Source organism: Melospiza melodia, chromosome Z (assembly GCF_035770615.1).
Source record: "Melospiza melodia melodia isolate bMelMel2 chromosome Z, bMelMel2.pri, whole genome shotgun sequence".
NCBI classification, from domain to species: domain Eukaryota; kingdom Metazoa; phylum Chordata; class Aves; order Passeriformes; family Passerellidae; genus Melospiza; species Melospiza melodia.
Window position 1 is genome coordinate 37,945,163 of NC_086226.1, and position 13,721 is coordinate 37,958,883.

General features: G+C 36.9%; 1 protein-coding gene across 1 annotated transcript in view; it reads left to right on the forward strand.

Moving 5' to 3' along the window:
• Nucleotides 1-13,395, forward strand: part of ARSB (arylsulfatase B) — a 61,582-nt gene extending 48,187 nt beyond the window's left edge. Inside the window, exons 7-8 of the mRNA XM_063180489.1 lie at nucleotides 11,944-12,072; nucleotides 12,617-13,395. Of these exons, the coding sequence (XP_063036559.1) occupies nucleotides 11,944-12,072; nucleotides 12,617-12,882 (395 nt within the window). The 3' untranslated portion in view covers nucleotides 12,883-13,395. The remainder of the gene's footprint in view (nucleotides 1-11,943; nucleotides 12,073-12,616) is intronic.
• Nucleotides 13,396-13,721: the final 326 nt, after the last annotated feature.

Genomic DNA, 13,721 nt, shown 5'->3' on the forward strand with positions numbered 1-13,721 from the left:
TTCAGGATAGTAGAATGTTGAGAATTCATTACAAATGGTGTACCCACTAACTTTCCTTGCTTTCTTATATAAATTGAAAGTTTTATGTACAAAATTGGTGTTAATGGAAATCAAAATAACCCAAACCCATCCGGTCATGCCATCACTTATTTTCTGTGTTGTCATTAATAATATTTGTATTTATTACATGATGTGAAACATAAAGTACAGACTTCCACAGAGCTGGGGAGAAATCTCTCCTGGAAGATGGGAGGTCACTGTTAAGAACTGTTTGTAACAAAGGGAATAACTCAGTTGGTTAGTGCTCTTGGTGTGGCCTGGGAATTTCCTCAGGGAGAAAACTATTGGACAGTTGGAAAAATGCTGTTGGAGGAAAGTTCAGAAGATGTGGTTGTGGAAAGCAGTGCTAACCACAAAGAAAAGTTACTGGGTGGCTCCCTGAGTTTTACTGCAATAAAGTTATAGTTCATTTCTTGACTTTGTGTTTCCATGTGTGGCTCCATGTTCATGTAAAGGACAAAGTGTTTGGTTACCTGTTACCTGAGGTCTGCCTTCATTCTGCTGTTTCAGTGCTGCAGGGAAATATATTTAAGTAAACACAGTCTTGATTTTTTAGAACTTCAGTGCATGGTGACATGGGTTTTGGAGCAGGGAAAATTACTCTTGAATTAATTTTAATCTCCTTATCCATAAGGCTCAGTTTTTGGTATAATTCATGGCATTGTGTGTTCCTATTTTCTTAAACTCTTTTGAGAATTAGTAAATCATGTATTGGCACTTTTGTTTTGATTTCTGAATCACTTATATTTGAGGAGTTGATTGAAGCTTATGTGTTGTTGCCAGAAGTGTTTGTTGCAAATGCAAATTTACAACAACAAAAAAATTTACAACAAAAAGCCTTTCATATGACTGTTTTGTGGAAAACATTTTGTGTCTACTGAACTGTATGGATGAAGGGGAATTTAGCTTCATTTATTTGATTAAGAGGAGTTGGTAGGGTGTAAATTCCTTGTTTGTTACTGCTGATGCTTAACCAGTCTGAACCAGAGCCCAGCAGAATTAATGGAAAGGTTCCCATTTGTTTCAGGGTAGATTTTTTGAAGCTCTGACTTCCCACTGTTCCACAGTTGAGCATTAGTAAGGCATGGGAAGCTTGCCAATCACACAGGATTTGAGTGTATGCATGTGGTGAGATTTCTAAGAGGCTGAAGTCTGCTGTCATGAGGGTAATTTTAATGTGGAATTTGATAATATTTAAGAAAGTTCTTGAATTTTTTTTTTACCTACACTTCTGCCATTGTAGCACAAAAGTGGGGCAAGATGATTATAAGGATTTTGCATTGTCTCTTGTTAGGAAAGTAATCATGTGTGATATTTTTAATTTCTTGGATTTTCTTTTTTCTCTTCACTGGACAACATGTAAATTAAAATTTTAAATCTTGATAATGGCATCAGATAACTTAGCTAAGAAAAGAAGCTTTTCTTTTAATGAAAGTGGTAGGAGAATGATTCAATTGCCATTTTTCTGGCAATACATACAAGATGGTGGATACAATAGGATTTCACTGGATTATTAAAATAGTATGTTGATTTTGAAGATGATAATAAAAATGCTAGAAAATAGTCTCTTTCTGTTTACGTTTCATATATAAGTGGGTTTTGGTTTGCCAGTCCCAGACTTCTGTCTGGGCATCTCCTCTGTGGTTTTTATAGCCTACTAGTCAGATCACAAGAGGCAGGGTGACATATACATTACCTTACTATGGAAATAATACTCGTTACTGCTTGTTGGTTTTAAGTCCTAGTGGAAGTAGTCTGCATGGTTTGGTTCAACTATTAAGCAGAATTCTACTCTGCAAGATATATGGAGTTGTTCACTTCTCTCTAATAAAAACATTTTTACAAAATAAGGAAAAATTTTTAATGTCTTACAGTTTAATCTCAGCAGAATTTGAACATCTAATTTATTGCCTTGGGACTTACCATTGCCAGGTGACACTACCTTTTGAAAGCCTGTCTGTTAAGAGTGAGAGTCTTCACTGAGCTGATAGCCAGTATGCACAAGATTGAATTATTTTAAATTATTTACAATATCTTTTTTTTTTGTAAAATATGCATAAGTGCCATTTCATTCCCCAAAGCTGCCTGACAGCCAGCGCTAGTTTCTGTAGTTCAGTAGTTTCTTGCTGTCTGCTGTGTGGTGCAGTCTTGTAATGGCTGTGTCCCTCGCTCTGGGGCTGTGTCTGACAGAAGCTCATGATGGGAGCTTCTTGTCACGCCTGTAGCTCTGTGTGTGTTCCTTCAGCCTCTGTTGGTTGAGATAAGCCTGACAACATGAGCGCTTGCAGTGATCCCCCCAAGAGTCTCTGAACACAAACAGGGCTTTGTTGCATTGCTGTCTGAGTGACAGTTGTGCTTACTGATAAAATGCAATCTCTTTTATCACCTTTATAACCTGGAGTTAAGGATGTCAAGGGACTGGCAGCTCAGAGAGTTGTCCTAGCTGTTCTGATAGTTGAGATGTAATTAAAAGATTTTAAAAGTGATAGAATAACATGGAGATTTTCTGTGAAACATCTCTGGTGTGGTTCAAAAAATAAAACACCAATCCATTTTGTTCAGAAAACATAATGTTGTCCCATTGGAACATGGCCGTTTCCAGCCAAAGCAGACAATGAATTTCCTAAGTACAGAATTTATGTCTCACTCGGAGTTTCAGCATGTTTGATTTTTCCTCACTGTGGCTACACGCTGTGCAGTAGTGCCACTCTGTATTGTAGGTGATATCTAGTTAGGCCAGGTAGAGGCTGAAGTTACCCTGAAAAATACTAAAAACTACCTAGGTCATGGGATTTCACTCAGGATACTTCATGAGATAACTTACTACTTACTATGTAGTTAGTTTCAAAGTACTCAAAGTATTTGGCCTGCATGTTTAAATGATATATCCCCTGTCATTTTAAACAATAAAGTTTTGATATATGATTGCATTTGGCCAATGTTATACAGGATGGGAGGGAGCAGAAGCAACATGGTCCCTGGAGTTCCTTCGAAAATGCAAATTTAATTAAGTAGAATGTACATCTACCAGAGGTGTTCTACTCACAAGGGATTGCATACCACCTAACCTTGCAAGTGGTTTCTGAACTTTCTCAGTCTTGTTTTTGAGATCGGAAGACCAAAACTACAATTTTCCAGTTGCATGGGGCTTTTTGCTTTGTTAACAAGTCCTTTTCTAATAATTCCTTTCACTCAGTTCTCTTTTTGTACAACTCTGACATAATTCTAAAAAAGTGTCAGCTCAATCTGTTGTGATTCCTGGGTTTCACTCTTGATTATGAGAGTCACAAAGTCCATCATTTTATATGTTTATATGAATTTCAGATTATTTTTTCACACATGCATCATTTTACCTGCATCTATGTTAAAAATCACTAACTATATTAATGCCTACTACCCAGCCTCATAGAGGCCTTCTGTCATCCTTCGCAGCCAGCTTCTGGTAACTTGTCATCATTCACAGGATGACATTTGCTTTTCCAGGTCATTTGGAATATGTTTAGTGCTACACGTCCCAGCACAAATTCCTTTAGGAAACCAGTGGTGGTCTCTCCAGTGTGAAATTGAAACTGGTTTTGTTTCCTGTTTTTTTAGGTGCTTTTCTATCCACGTGAGAATCTTTCTCTCTTTTCCTATTGTTGCTTAGTTTCTTGACCTACATGGTCATGTGGTATGAGAAGTAAACTTTTGCTCTATGTGGATCCTGTTATCTGTTATTCAAGTACTGGAGTGGAGTAACCAAAAATGTTCTAGGGAATGTTGCATAGCCAGACAAAATTTTGTACTGAAATAGTCGTCTTGAGAACTACAGAGAAAAATTTTAGTAATAAGGAAATATCTAGGGAATTTCTTTGTGCAGTAGACACTACAAACTGCAAGGCTGCAAACTATTGAGACATCCAGCGTAATATGTCCATACACTTGTGTCCCTGGAAGTAATGATGATATTTCTACTTGGGCTGAATGCTCTTTAATGTGATTTACACCTGCAAAGCAGTAGCACCTGTTTACTATTTGTTCAGATGTATTTTTTATTTAGACTGCAAAGAGTGTGAGCCACCTAAAATCTTAATTCACCCTGGGTTTGGTGGCTTTTCTTAATACAGACTTTTCAGTCTTTGCTGTCAAGCAGGTTGCAGTTAAGCTTGGAGCCTTTTGTGTTTATTTTCCTTGTCATACTGCTGCTACATTATATTATCAGAAATAGAAGTTTAACTACAGAGAATGCTGATATTTTTCATTTTTCCTTTGGGAAATGTACTGAGAAAGGTAGATAACTTCTAACATCCTTGTTTTGCGGATGAAGAAATAATGGTAGAAGCTTCATTTGCTTCTGTTTTCCTTAAAGGACACTGATTATATGCAGCTGCTTATAAAAGAATGTTTTTGTTACTGTGTAGGATATTGGAAAATTGTAGGCATGGCCACTCTGATATTCACTTAGCTGTTCAGATTACTCTTTGGTCAGGGCTCTGGCTCACAAATAAATAATAAATTAACATTCCTTTGTCTTTCTCCAAAATTGTTCCTCAGTACCCAACATTGCCTCCCCACATGCTTGTATTGTAGACCACAGTGTACAGAAATACAGCATGCTTCAAGCATTTTGGGCACTTTAACTTTTGTGGTCAGGACCTTGCTAAGTGGCATGTTAGAGAGAACTGTGTACTCTTTGATCTCTTACCAGCCAAGAAAACTTGTTCTCAACATCAGTCATTTTCATCATCTTAATCATACACTGAAGGGAGTATATTTTATTTTTAGATGTACTCTCTATTTATGTTGCCATACTTTTAAGTTTCTACCAATTGCTTGAGCTGGTCTCAGTGGATGAAAGAAGGAAAGCTAGAGGAATGGGAAGAGTAATTGATCTATGTTTATTAGACCCTGCAAAATACCATTAATATTGATATAGAATATGTATAGTCCTTCTTTTAAATCACGGCTGAAGATTTACACTTTATTTAGTTTATCTTCTTCCTTCTGACAGTTAAAAACTAGATATCAATGTTTGAATGGGTATACACTTATGAAACTAATTATATTTAATAAAATGTTACCAAAAATTTGTGTTTTAAATTAACTATAAAAGCAAGCCTTTCTTTAAAAAGCAGGTCAGATTGTACGTTTTATTTTCTTTGATTTGTGAATTTGCACAATGTGGGTGGGGACTATCCTCAACCGTTTTTATAAATAGCAGTTACGTGGTACTTGGACTATTTGCTTAGCAAAGTAAAAAGCAAAGGATTGAAGTGAATCATAGGAAATATTTGCAAAGAAACTTACGGGTCTGAATTTTCCAGCCCTCCTACCATGTTGCAGTGGCTTTTTGCTGTTGTCTGTACTAATTTTGGTTTTAGTTGCATTAGGAAAACTTTTTTCTATTATTTGCACTTGATTGAATATTAAATATTTTAGAGATTATCAGTGAAACTGTTGAAAACATCAAAAGACTTAAACAGATAAACAAAGTGGATTTATAGTCTCCACACAGGAAGATGAGAGCTTCTGATAGGCACCTAAAGCTGTAAAATGCAGTAAAACTGGATCAACCCTTCTTTTCTTCTATTACCATGTAGCATTGCAGGCATGAAAGGATGATGCAGTTGTTTTGGTTTGCGGCAGTAGAAGAAGAATTTAAAAGGTTTTGAGTTGTACAGAAAATAAATGGATTTCAGACATTTTTGTGATTTTCATGGTAGTCAGATAAATTCATATTTTTAATTTTAGATAAGATTCTGGTAGGTAACTAGGATTATATGAGCCAAGAAACAGATGATTGATTCTCAAGCATACATTTATCAGAAGGGTAGAAATGTGAAAACATTTTGCTTCCTATTTTCCACCTCCAAAAATCATTGCCCAGTTGGATAGATGAACTGATGAATTAAGCAGAAGGCTGCTGTAAGTGTATGCAAAAATATGTAGGAAGACAGTTTTTTTTCCTGGAAGAGCTACCCTCCTTACATAAATGATGTTTTAAGTCAGGAGTACACATGGGACACTGAATGAGGTCAGAGAGCTTTTATGAAAGGTGTGGAGGAATAAAACAGGGCTAAGCACATTGCAGCATTTTTTATGATCTTCCCTATGCTTAGGAAGTGAAGTGCAAAACAGATTGCCAGGCCAAGTAAGAAGTTTTGGTTAATCTTTTCTGTTTTATGTTGAATCTTCTGTTAGTAACCATGTTTTGGGACACACCTCAGTATGGCAACACCTGTCATCTTGTAACATTTCTGTAAACTGTAGGGACTTTTCTAAAGTTTAAAATTGTATGAATAAAGCAGGAAATAATGTAGTTGTCAGATTCTGATTTCAATGTGAATCCATTATTTCAATTACTGTCCTCTTGATTTATGTTCTGGTGTAAGTGAAAAAACAGCCCTAAGGAAATAACTGACCTGTCTGCACACACTGATCTGTGCATTGGAAGTCATTGCTAGTCCAAATTAATATTATCATTGCTTTATTCTACACCTCCTTTAAAGAATAGCACTCTAAGTAAACTAGAGGATGTGCTAAAAATTACTTATGGTGTTCATGGATTTGTGAAATCATAGTTAAACCTGAATCTGAGTCATATATACATAGGGAGGAGGGCAACCAAGGTGCAGGAAGACTTCAAGTGCAAGACTTGGGATGAGTGGCTGAGGTCACTTGGTTTGCTCAGCTTGGAGAAGGCTGGGGGTGACCTCAGGGCAGCCTGCAGCTTCCTCAAGGGGGAAAGCAGAGGGGCTGGTGCTGATCCCCTCTCTCTGTGACTGCTGACAGGGCCTGAGCAGATGGAACGAAACTGCGTCAGGGGAAGCTCACACTGGGCATTATGGAAAGGCTCTTCACCTAAACAGGCTGCCCAGGGAGTGCCACAGCTCCATGCCTGTCAGAGCGCATGGAGCATCTGCATAACTGTCTTGGTCACAAGGTTTAGTTTGGGGTAGTCCTGTGAGGAGAAGAGTGTTGGAGTCTATGATCTGTATGAGTCCTTTACTACTTGAGATATGCTATGGTGCTCTGATTCTCTACTTAGTTTTGGTGGAAATTTTGACCCTTTCAGTTGGATAGCTGAACTAATGAATTAAGCAGAAGGTTGCTGTAAGTATATGCAAAAATATGTAGGAAAACAGGGGTTTTTTCTGGAAGAGCTGCCGTCCTAACATAAATGTTGTTTTAAATCAGAAGTATACATGGGATACTGAATGAGGTCAGTTGTATGTACATTCATACAACTTTTATTATATTAATCCTTGCATACAGGGATTAATATAATAAAAGTTGTATGAATGTACTTCGATATAGCACTCTTTTGTTAATTTTTCATTTGCCTCTTCTGAACTGAAAGTAATTTGGTAGCACATCTTGTGTAAGACCATACCAAAAATCTGTCCAGTTCATTGTCCTGAGAGTAGCAGTTATATAGCACAAAGTGCATGAGGGCAAGCGCATAAATACACCTCTCCTGTGTGGCCCCCATGGCCTGCTCTTAATCTTTAGGCCAGGATTTTGGATGTAATAATAATTCTTGAGGGATTTTTATTCCGCTTTGTGAATCCTTTCATTATGCAACCTGCATTAACTTTTGGCACCCGCAGCATTCCACGTAAAGGAATTCCACACCTGAGTTTGGTTTATAATTAGGAAATATATATTATCATTTATTTTCAATACATGACATCTTAATTTATTCAATGCTCTTGTTGGGAAAGACTTGTTGTTCCTTACTCAGGTTCCCCTGGCCACGCGATTTCTTAGACCTCTGCCCTTTCTCTTGTCTATTGACCATTTTTGAGGATAAAGAGTCCTATTTACTCAGTCATTCTTCACATGGAAATTGTTCTATAGCTTTAGTCTTCCTTGTCCCAGGTCTTTGTATCTTGCATGGCTTTTCTGTGTCTATTTCATAACATGGGAGCCAAAACTGCACAGTGCACCATGTGAGGCACAAGAAGGATCTCAGTGGTGGCATAGTGTCCTGTTTGTTGCCAATTTTAGTATTGGGATTGCTTTTCTGGACAGCCTCTGTACCATACTTGTTCATTAAAGGTAAAAATTTGCAACAAAGTTTAAAGGTTAAACTTTGCAAACACTTCCCTAAATAGCAGTAGCTAGTTCAGAGCACATGCTGTTATATATGTGGAGTGTTGGCTTTTCCCCGCCATCTTCATTACTTTCCCTTTTGTTGTACTTATATTTCTGCATTAGCAAGACTTAGTGCACTGAAAGATTGTTCACTTTTCCAGGTCCAGGATATTCTCTGGTCAACAGTCAGGATATTACTTATGTACTTATCGAGTAGTAAATTTTCCAACTTTCTGCCTGAAGAGTATGCCATGGAATATTCAAATTATCAAAATGTCAATTTATTTCTGCAAAAGTAGCCCACATTTTGACTGATGCTTTCTGAGCATCTTGTGTAGATTTTTCAGAGTTAATGACATTGGCCTTTGAAAAAATTAGGTTTCTTGAAGTCGCAGGTTAGCTGTTGAAAATTACATAGGATTTTTCATCCTAATTTGAAATATATATGTTTATAGAAACAATGTATGATAACAAAAGTAAAACAACTAAACTGAAGTTTCTGTAAAGGGCAAAGGGCCAGACTTCTAAAGTATTTACTTTTGGTTGGTGAGAGTTGGCCACCTCAACTCCTTTAAAAATCTGATCCTGAAACCATTTTTAAGACTGTCAATACAAAGGATATCTGGAACTATGCTATAAACTCCAAAATCATCTGCCAAGGGCAACGTCTTCTGAGAGACATTTATATCTCTTTTACTATAGAGATATAAAAGCTGTTTGAATGCTAATTACTCTGAAGTAATTAGAATAATTCATTTTAGCATTAAATATTTGGAAATAAATATCTGAATGAAAGGTCACTGCTTTCTTAACTAATACAAGTTTTGTCATATCCCAAGAGACTACTTAAAAAAGAAATATAGCTGCTGCTGAGGCTCCAAAGCTGAGCTTCAGGAAACAGTAGCTTCTGTTTGACAATAATAAAGTTCATGGGAAAGGCTGTGAGACTTTCTTTCAAGGTAAAAACAATGGCTTATTTCATTAGCCACTGATACACTGATCCAATAGTAAAAAAGTAAAATGTTTAGCCTCTACACAGGCAAAAGCATCACATTTTTTAATATATAAATCTGTAAGGAGAGTATACAGACCTATGAAGCCTGGCTTAATTACAGAGCTTAGTAAAAGGCATCTGTCCTTTGACTGCAGAATAGTCCACAGGGCCGTTGTTCCTGTCAACCATAATGGAAAAAAATAAATAAAACCTCTCCCACAATATAGAACAAATGCAGAAAAAAACCTGCTTAGATGTTATGGGAGTGAACATTTTGTCTTGAAAAGGAAGCAAAACCAATATGACTTTTTCAGTCTGCGAAATCAGAAAAGCCATCCCTGTAAAAGAAGAGAAGGAGGAAGATGGGTAAATGCAGGAGGAGGAATATCTGAGTTTAAGCTGCAAGTCATAGGATGGGAAGAAAAGAATTCATATCAAGCAAAATTTTTATTATAAACTTATAATACTTCTGTGTCTGGTGCTTATGTAATGTAATAAACTGACAGTCCTGTAAGTATCCTTGTAGAGGGCATCTGAACAAACGTCAGTCTGTGTTCCATGACCAATACATCCAGTCAGATGAAAGTTGACTTGTACTGTCTGGAAAGCAGTGCACTTCCCTGAATAATAGACAGTATATTTCTTTGGCACAAAACAAGTGCTTGCAATGGGTGAATTAACCTGACTGACAGAGTTCTGTTTATAACAGCTCAACATGAGGGAATTTATCCATTTTTCTTTAAGAAAGTTTGCTGTATTTCACCGTATTTCACCAAATAACTTGAGCTTCATTCTCTGGTAAAAGCATTTTTTTCATTTAGGAGTATAGTTTTATTACCTGGACCAAATCAGAGTGTTTAAAAACTATTTTATCTCCTTAAATCTTATTTTGAGTCTCATATATGGCATTCTAAGGATGTTTTGCAAAGTATATCTAAAAATACAATCTTTCATACCATTTATTTGAAGTGTTTTAAATAGTTTATCTTGTCTAATGTTGTAGTTCCACATATACTGTATGTAGCTCATCAAGCAGAAGCATATTCTTCATGATAAACTTTAAAATCAGAAATGCAGCTTCACATAGTTTTATCTTTAGACCAAGCCTTGACATTGTAGTTTTGAGACATAAGGTTTAAAAAGCATGATTCTCTTTTTTGACCTGCCGAATGTCTTTCATCATGCTTAAGAAAGTAAATGGCAAAGGGGAGTAGTCGAGGAGGAGTAGCAAAGCAAATGACAGAAAAAACACATAACACAATGATGTTGAAAAGTAAGCAGAATTAATCTTTAAACTGTTTCATACTTTCTATGGAGATCACATGGCTGTGTGAGGATTTATCTTCCAGAAGAACTTCTGCTGGGGTTACTTAAGAGGTTTTCCTTGTTTTGAGGTTTGTTTTCTATTTTAGATCAGCTTCAGTGCTTCTTGATCTAAGATGAGCTGAGTCTTCCCCAGTCTGTGTATGCATACTCCAAAAAGTAGCCCCTTTTATATCCTTATTCCTCATCCTATATCCTTACAATCTGGGAACATTATACAAGTCTGATGTAGATGGGGAACTTGGGTATGCACAAATCTGTTTATTAAAGAAAATAAACTCAAAGTGTAAAGTCCAGCAAGAAAATAGAAACTCTGCAAATCCTTCTTAAAAAATGGAGAAATTGTGTCTAGCATTTCCTTTCCCAAATTTCTGTTCTTCTTTCCATTAGATGTGTATTTGCTCCACTGTGTTCTGCAGAATTTACTCTTTTTAGAAATACCTAGTTCTGCTTCCTATTGGCTCTTACATGACCGTTGTAGATCTCATGGATTCTCATAAAAAAATCTGTCAGCTGAGTCCTTCAGATTCCCTAAACTGATTGAAAACCATCTCCTTTGGAAAGAAGCTAGAAAATCAACATTGGTTTTTCTCCATCTTCGAATGTGTCTTCTAGTCTGATTAAAGTTGCCTTCTGGTAGTCATTGGTAAACTGTTATCAGCTGATACAGTTAATATAAGACTTCTAGATGTTATGTCTTGAATGCCTATTTTATTTAGGAAGGCTGACATGGAAGTTGGTTTGGATGCTCCTGGGCTGTCTGTCTGACTTGCTTCCTGCCTGTTGGTTTCAATAGCAAAGTGGACTCCTAATCATCCCTGGACAATGCATTTTAATTATTTTTACTGAGCTCCCTCCTATAAGGAGCTTCAGGTTCTCTAGTGAGAGGGAATGTGTGCATAGTTGACATTTCAGTTTTCAATAGTGTCAGAATATGGGAACACATCATACACAGCTCCTCCAGAGACAGTATGAAGATGTGCCAAAGAAGAAGCTTGCTGATTTTTGTGAACACAGCCAGCTCAGCCCAAAGGGACAGCTCTCTGTTTTGGTCAGAACCTGGGACTTCTTCCCTGAAGTGACCTAAGAGAATTTGCAGTAGTAACATTGACCTCAGGAGATCTTTTGATCCTATATTCCTCCCTGGAAAAAGATTCAGGCACTTGTATGACCAAATTTAGCAATTCCAATTTTGAGTGTTCTTAATACAGATACATTGAGATACACATATAATACCTGTGTACAAAATGAATCCAGTTATTTGAACTCAGCTGTGACATTTTACTTACCACTGGCAAGTTTTTAAAATGGAGTTCAAGTTCAGAGTTAAATGCATCCATTGATTCATAGCACAGATCTTTGCATATATATACAAGAAATTATCCAGTAGGGAAAAATAAATGGGTGATACTGCTTTCTTTTCCAACAGAGTTCTAAAAATTACCTTGTGAATATGCAATGTTCCTAACTTAGTTTATTGTTTGATTAAGGTCTTGGCATTGATAAGAGGACATCTTTACCACAGAGCAATTCTTCTCCTTGGGATGATTCACTTTTCAATATATCTATACATGCGGCAATAAGACATGGAAAATGGAAGTTACTAACTGGATATCCAGGTAACAAAATACCTCCTTTTTGTACAGTGTATCCTATCTCCCACCCACCACAAACAATTTAATTTTGTTTCATATGTATAGAAATTCTCCTAACTTCTTAGGTTTTTGACCCCATGCAAAGATCTAGAATGAGCACTTCTAAAATACAAACTATGTATTTTTTTCATTTTCCAAATATTTTGTCTGCAACTTACTTAAACTGTAGGGAAAAAACTTATAGAATATCTCAAGTTGGAAGGGATCCATAAGGATTATAACATCCAAGAAGAAGGACCACTGAATTAATTAATTGATATGAAATAAAGTTACATTGAATTTTGGATCTCAGTGGTGCAGTGGTTTTTTGCATAAATGAGACTCGTATTTAGGTAGCCCTGCACTAGAGAGACTCTGGTGCAGAACTAAAGTTAAGGTCTGCAGCAACTGTCACTGTCCAGGAGCTTGTCAAGAGACCTACTGAATTAATCAATTGTAGCAAAACTGTGTCTCCACACTGCTGCTCTGTATCTCGGAAGTGACCCTTGGTCTGTTCCTGTTCCTGTAGGCTGCAGTCATTGGTTCCCTCCACCATCCTTGTACAATGAGTCACAGATTCAGTCGTCTGAGCCATCAACAAAGAGACTTTGGCTGTTTGATATTGTTCATGACCCTGAAGAGAAAAATGACGTGTCTGAAAAATACCCTCATGTAGTGGAAAAACTGCTCTCACGGCTTCAGCATTATCACAAACGTTCAGTGCCTGTGTTCTACCCTGATGAGGATCCCGCCTGTGATCCAGCAGCAACTGGGGTTTGGGGTCCTTGGGCATAGTGCATTTTGCACCCTGCATAAAACCTCTGTAGCAGAGTCTGGTTTATGGACTCAGAGTCCTAGTGACATAGTTTGTACTGTCTTTAATGAGCTGTTGCTAACTGTGAGCTTATTCTTTGAATAATTCAGTATTTCTTATTCTTGATCTGTTGGGAATCTTATTTCAGTCTTTTCCCACTCTCTCATTCCCAACAATTATATGTGAAATGTTTGGGGTTTTTTTGTAATATGCTTTGTCTGGAATATACTTCTAGTGTAGAAGATAAACATTGCCTCCTTCCTTGAAAGAAATTGAAAGGAATTGAATTCCTTGTCAGGAATCATGGCAGCAGGGACATCCGTAATTAATTAGTCTTGTGGAGTATACTGAATGCTGGTTTCATGTTTGTCCAGAAGACAAATTCTGCTGAAAGTTATTATAAATCTGTATTGGCATAAAATTTTTTGCCTTTTGCATGTACTTCCATCCAGAAAAGGGAAGAGTAAAAAAAGAAAACCTCATAAATACAACAACATCTCTATTTCTTGTTCCTTCTAATGTATCAAACCAGAGTAGAGAGTGATGATCAACTGGATTGCAGGGCTGTCAGGTAGAAGGATCTTGACAGGCTGAAAAAATGGGTGAATAAAGATTTAATGAATTTCTAGAGTTGCAGTTGGGCTGGACGAGCTGCATTCAGGAGTTCATGCTTGGCCATGACCAGATGGAAAGCATTTTCATGGGGAAAACATCTAGGCATTCTTCTGGACAATAATTAGGACAAGAGTTGCCATTTTCTCTCTAGGTGAAGAAAAGTAACTCATTGTTGTTCCATATAAGAGAATGTAGCCAGCAGCTA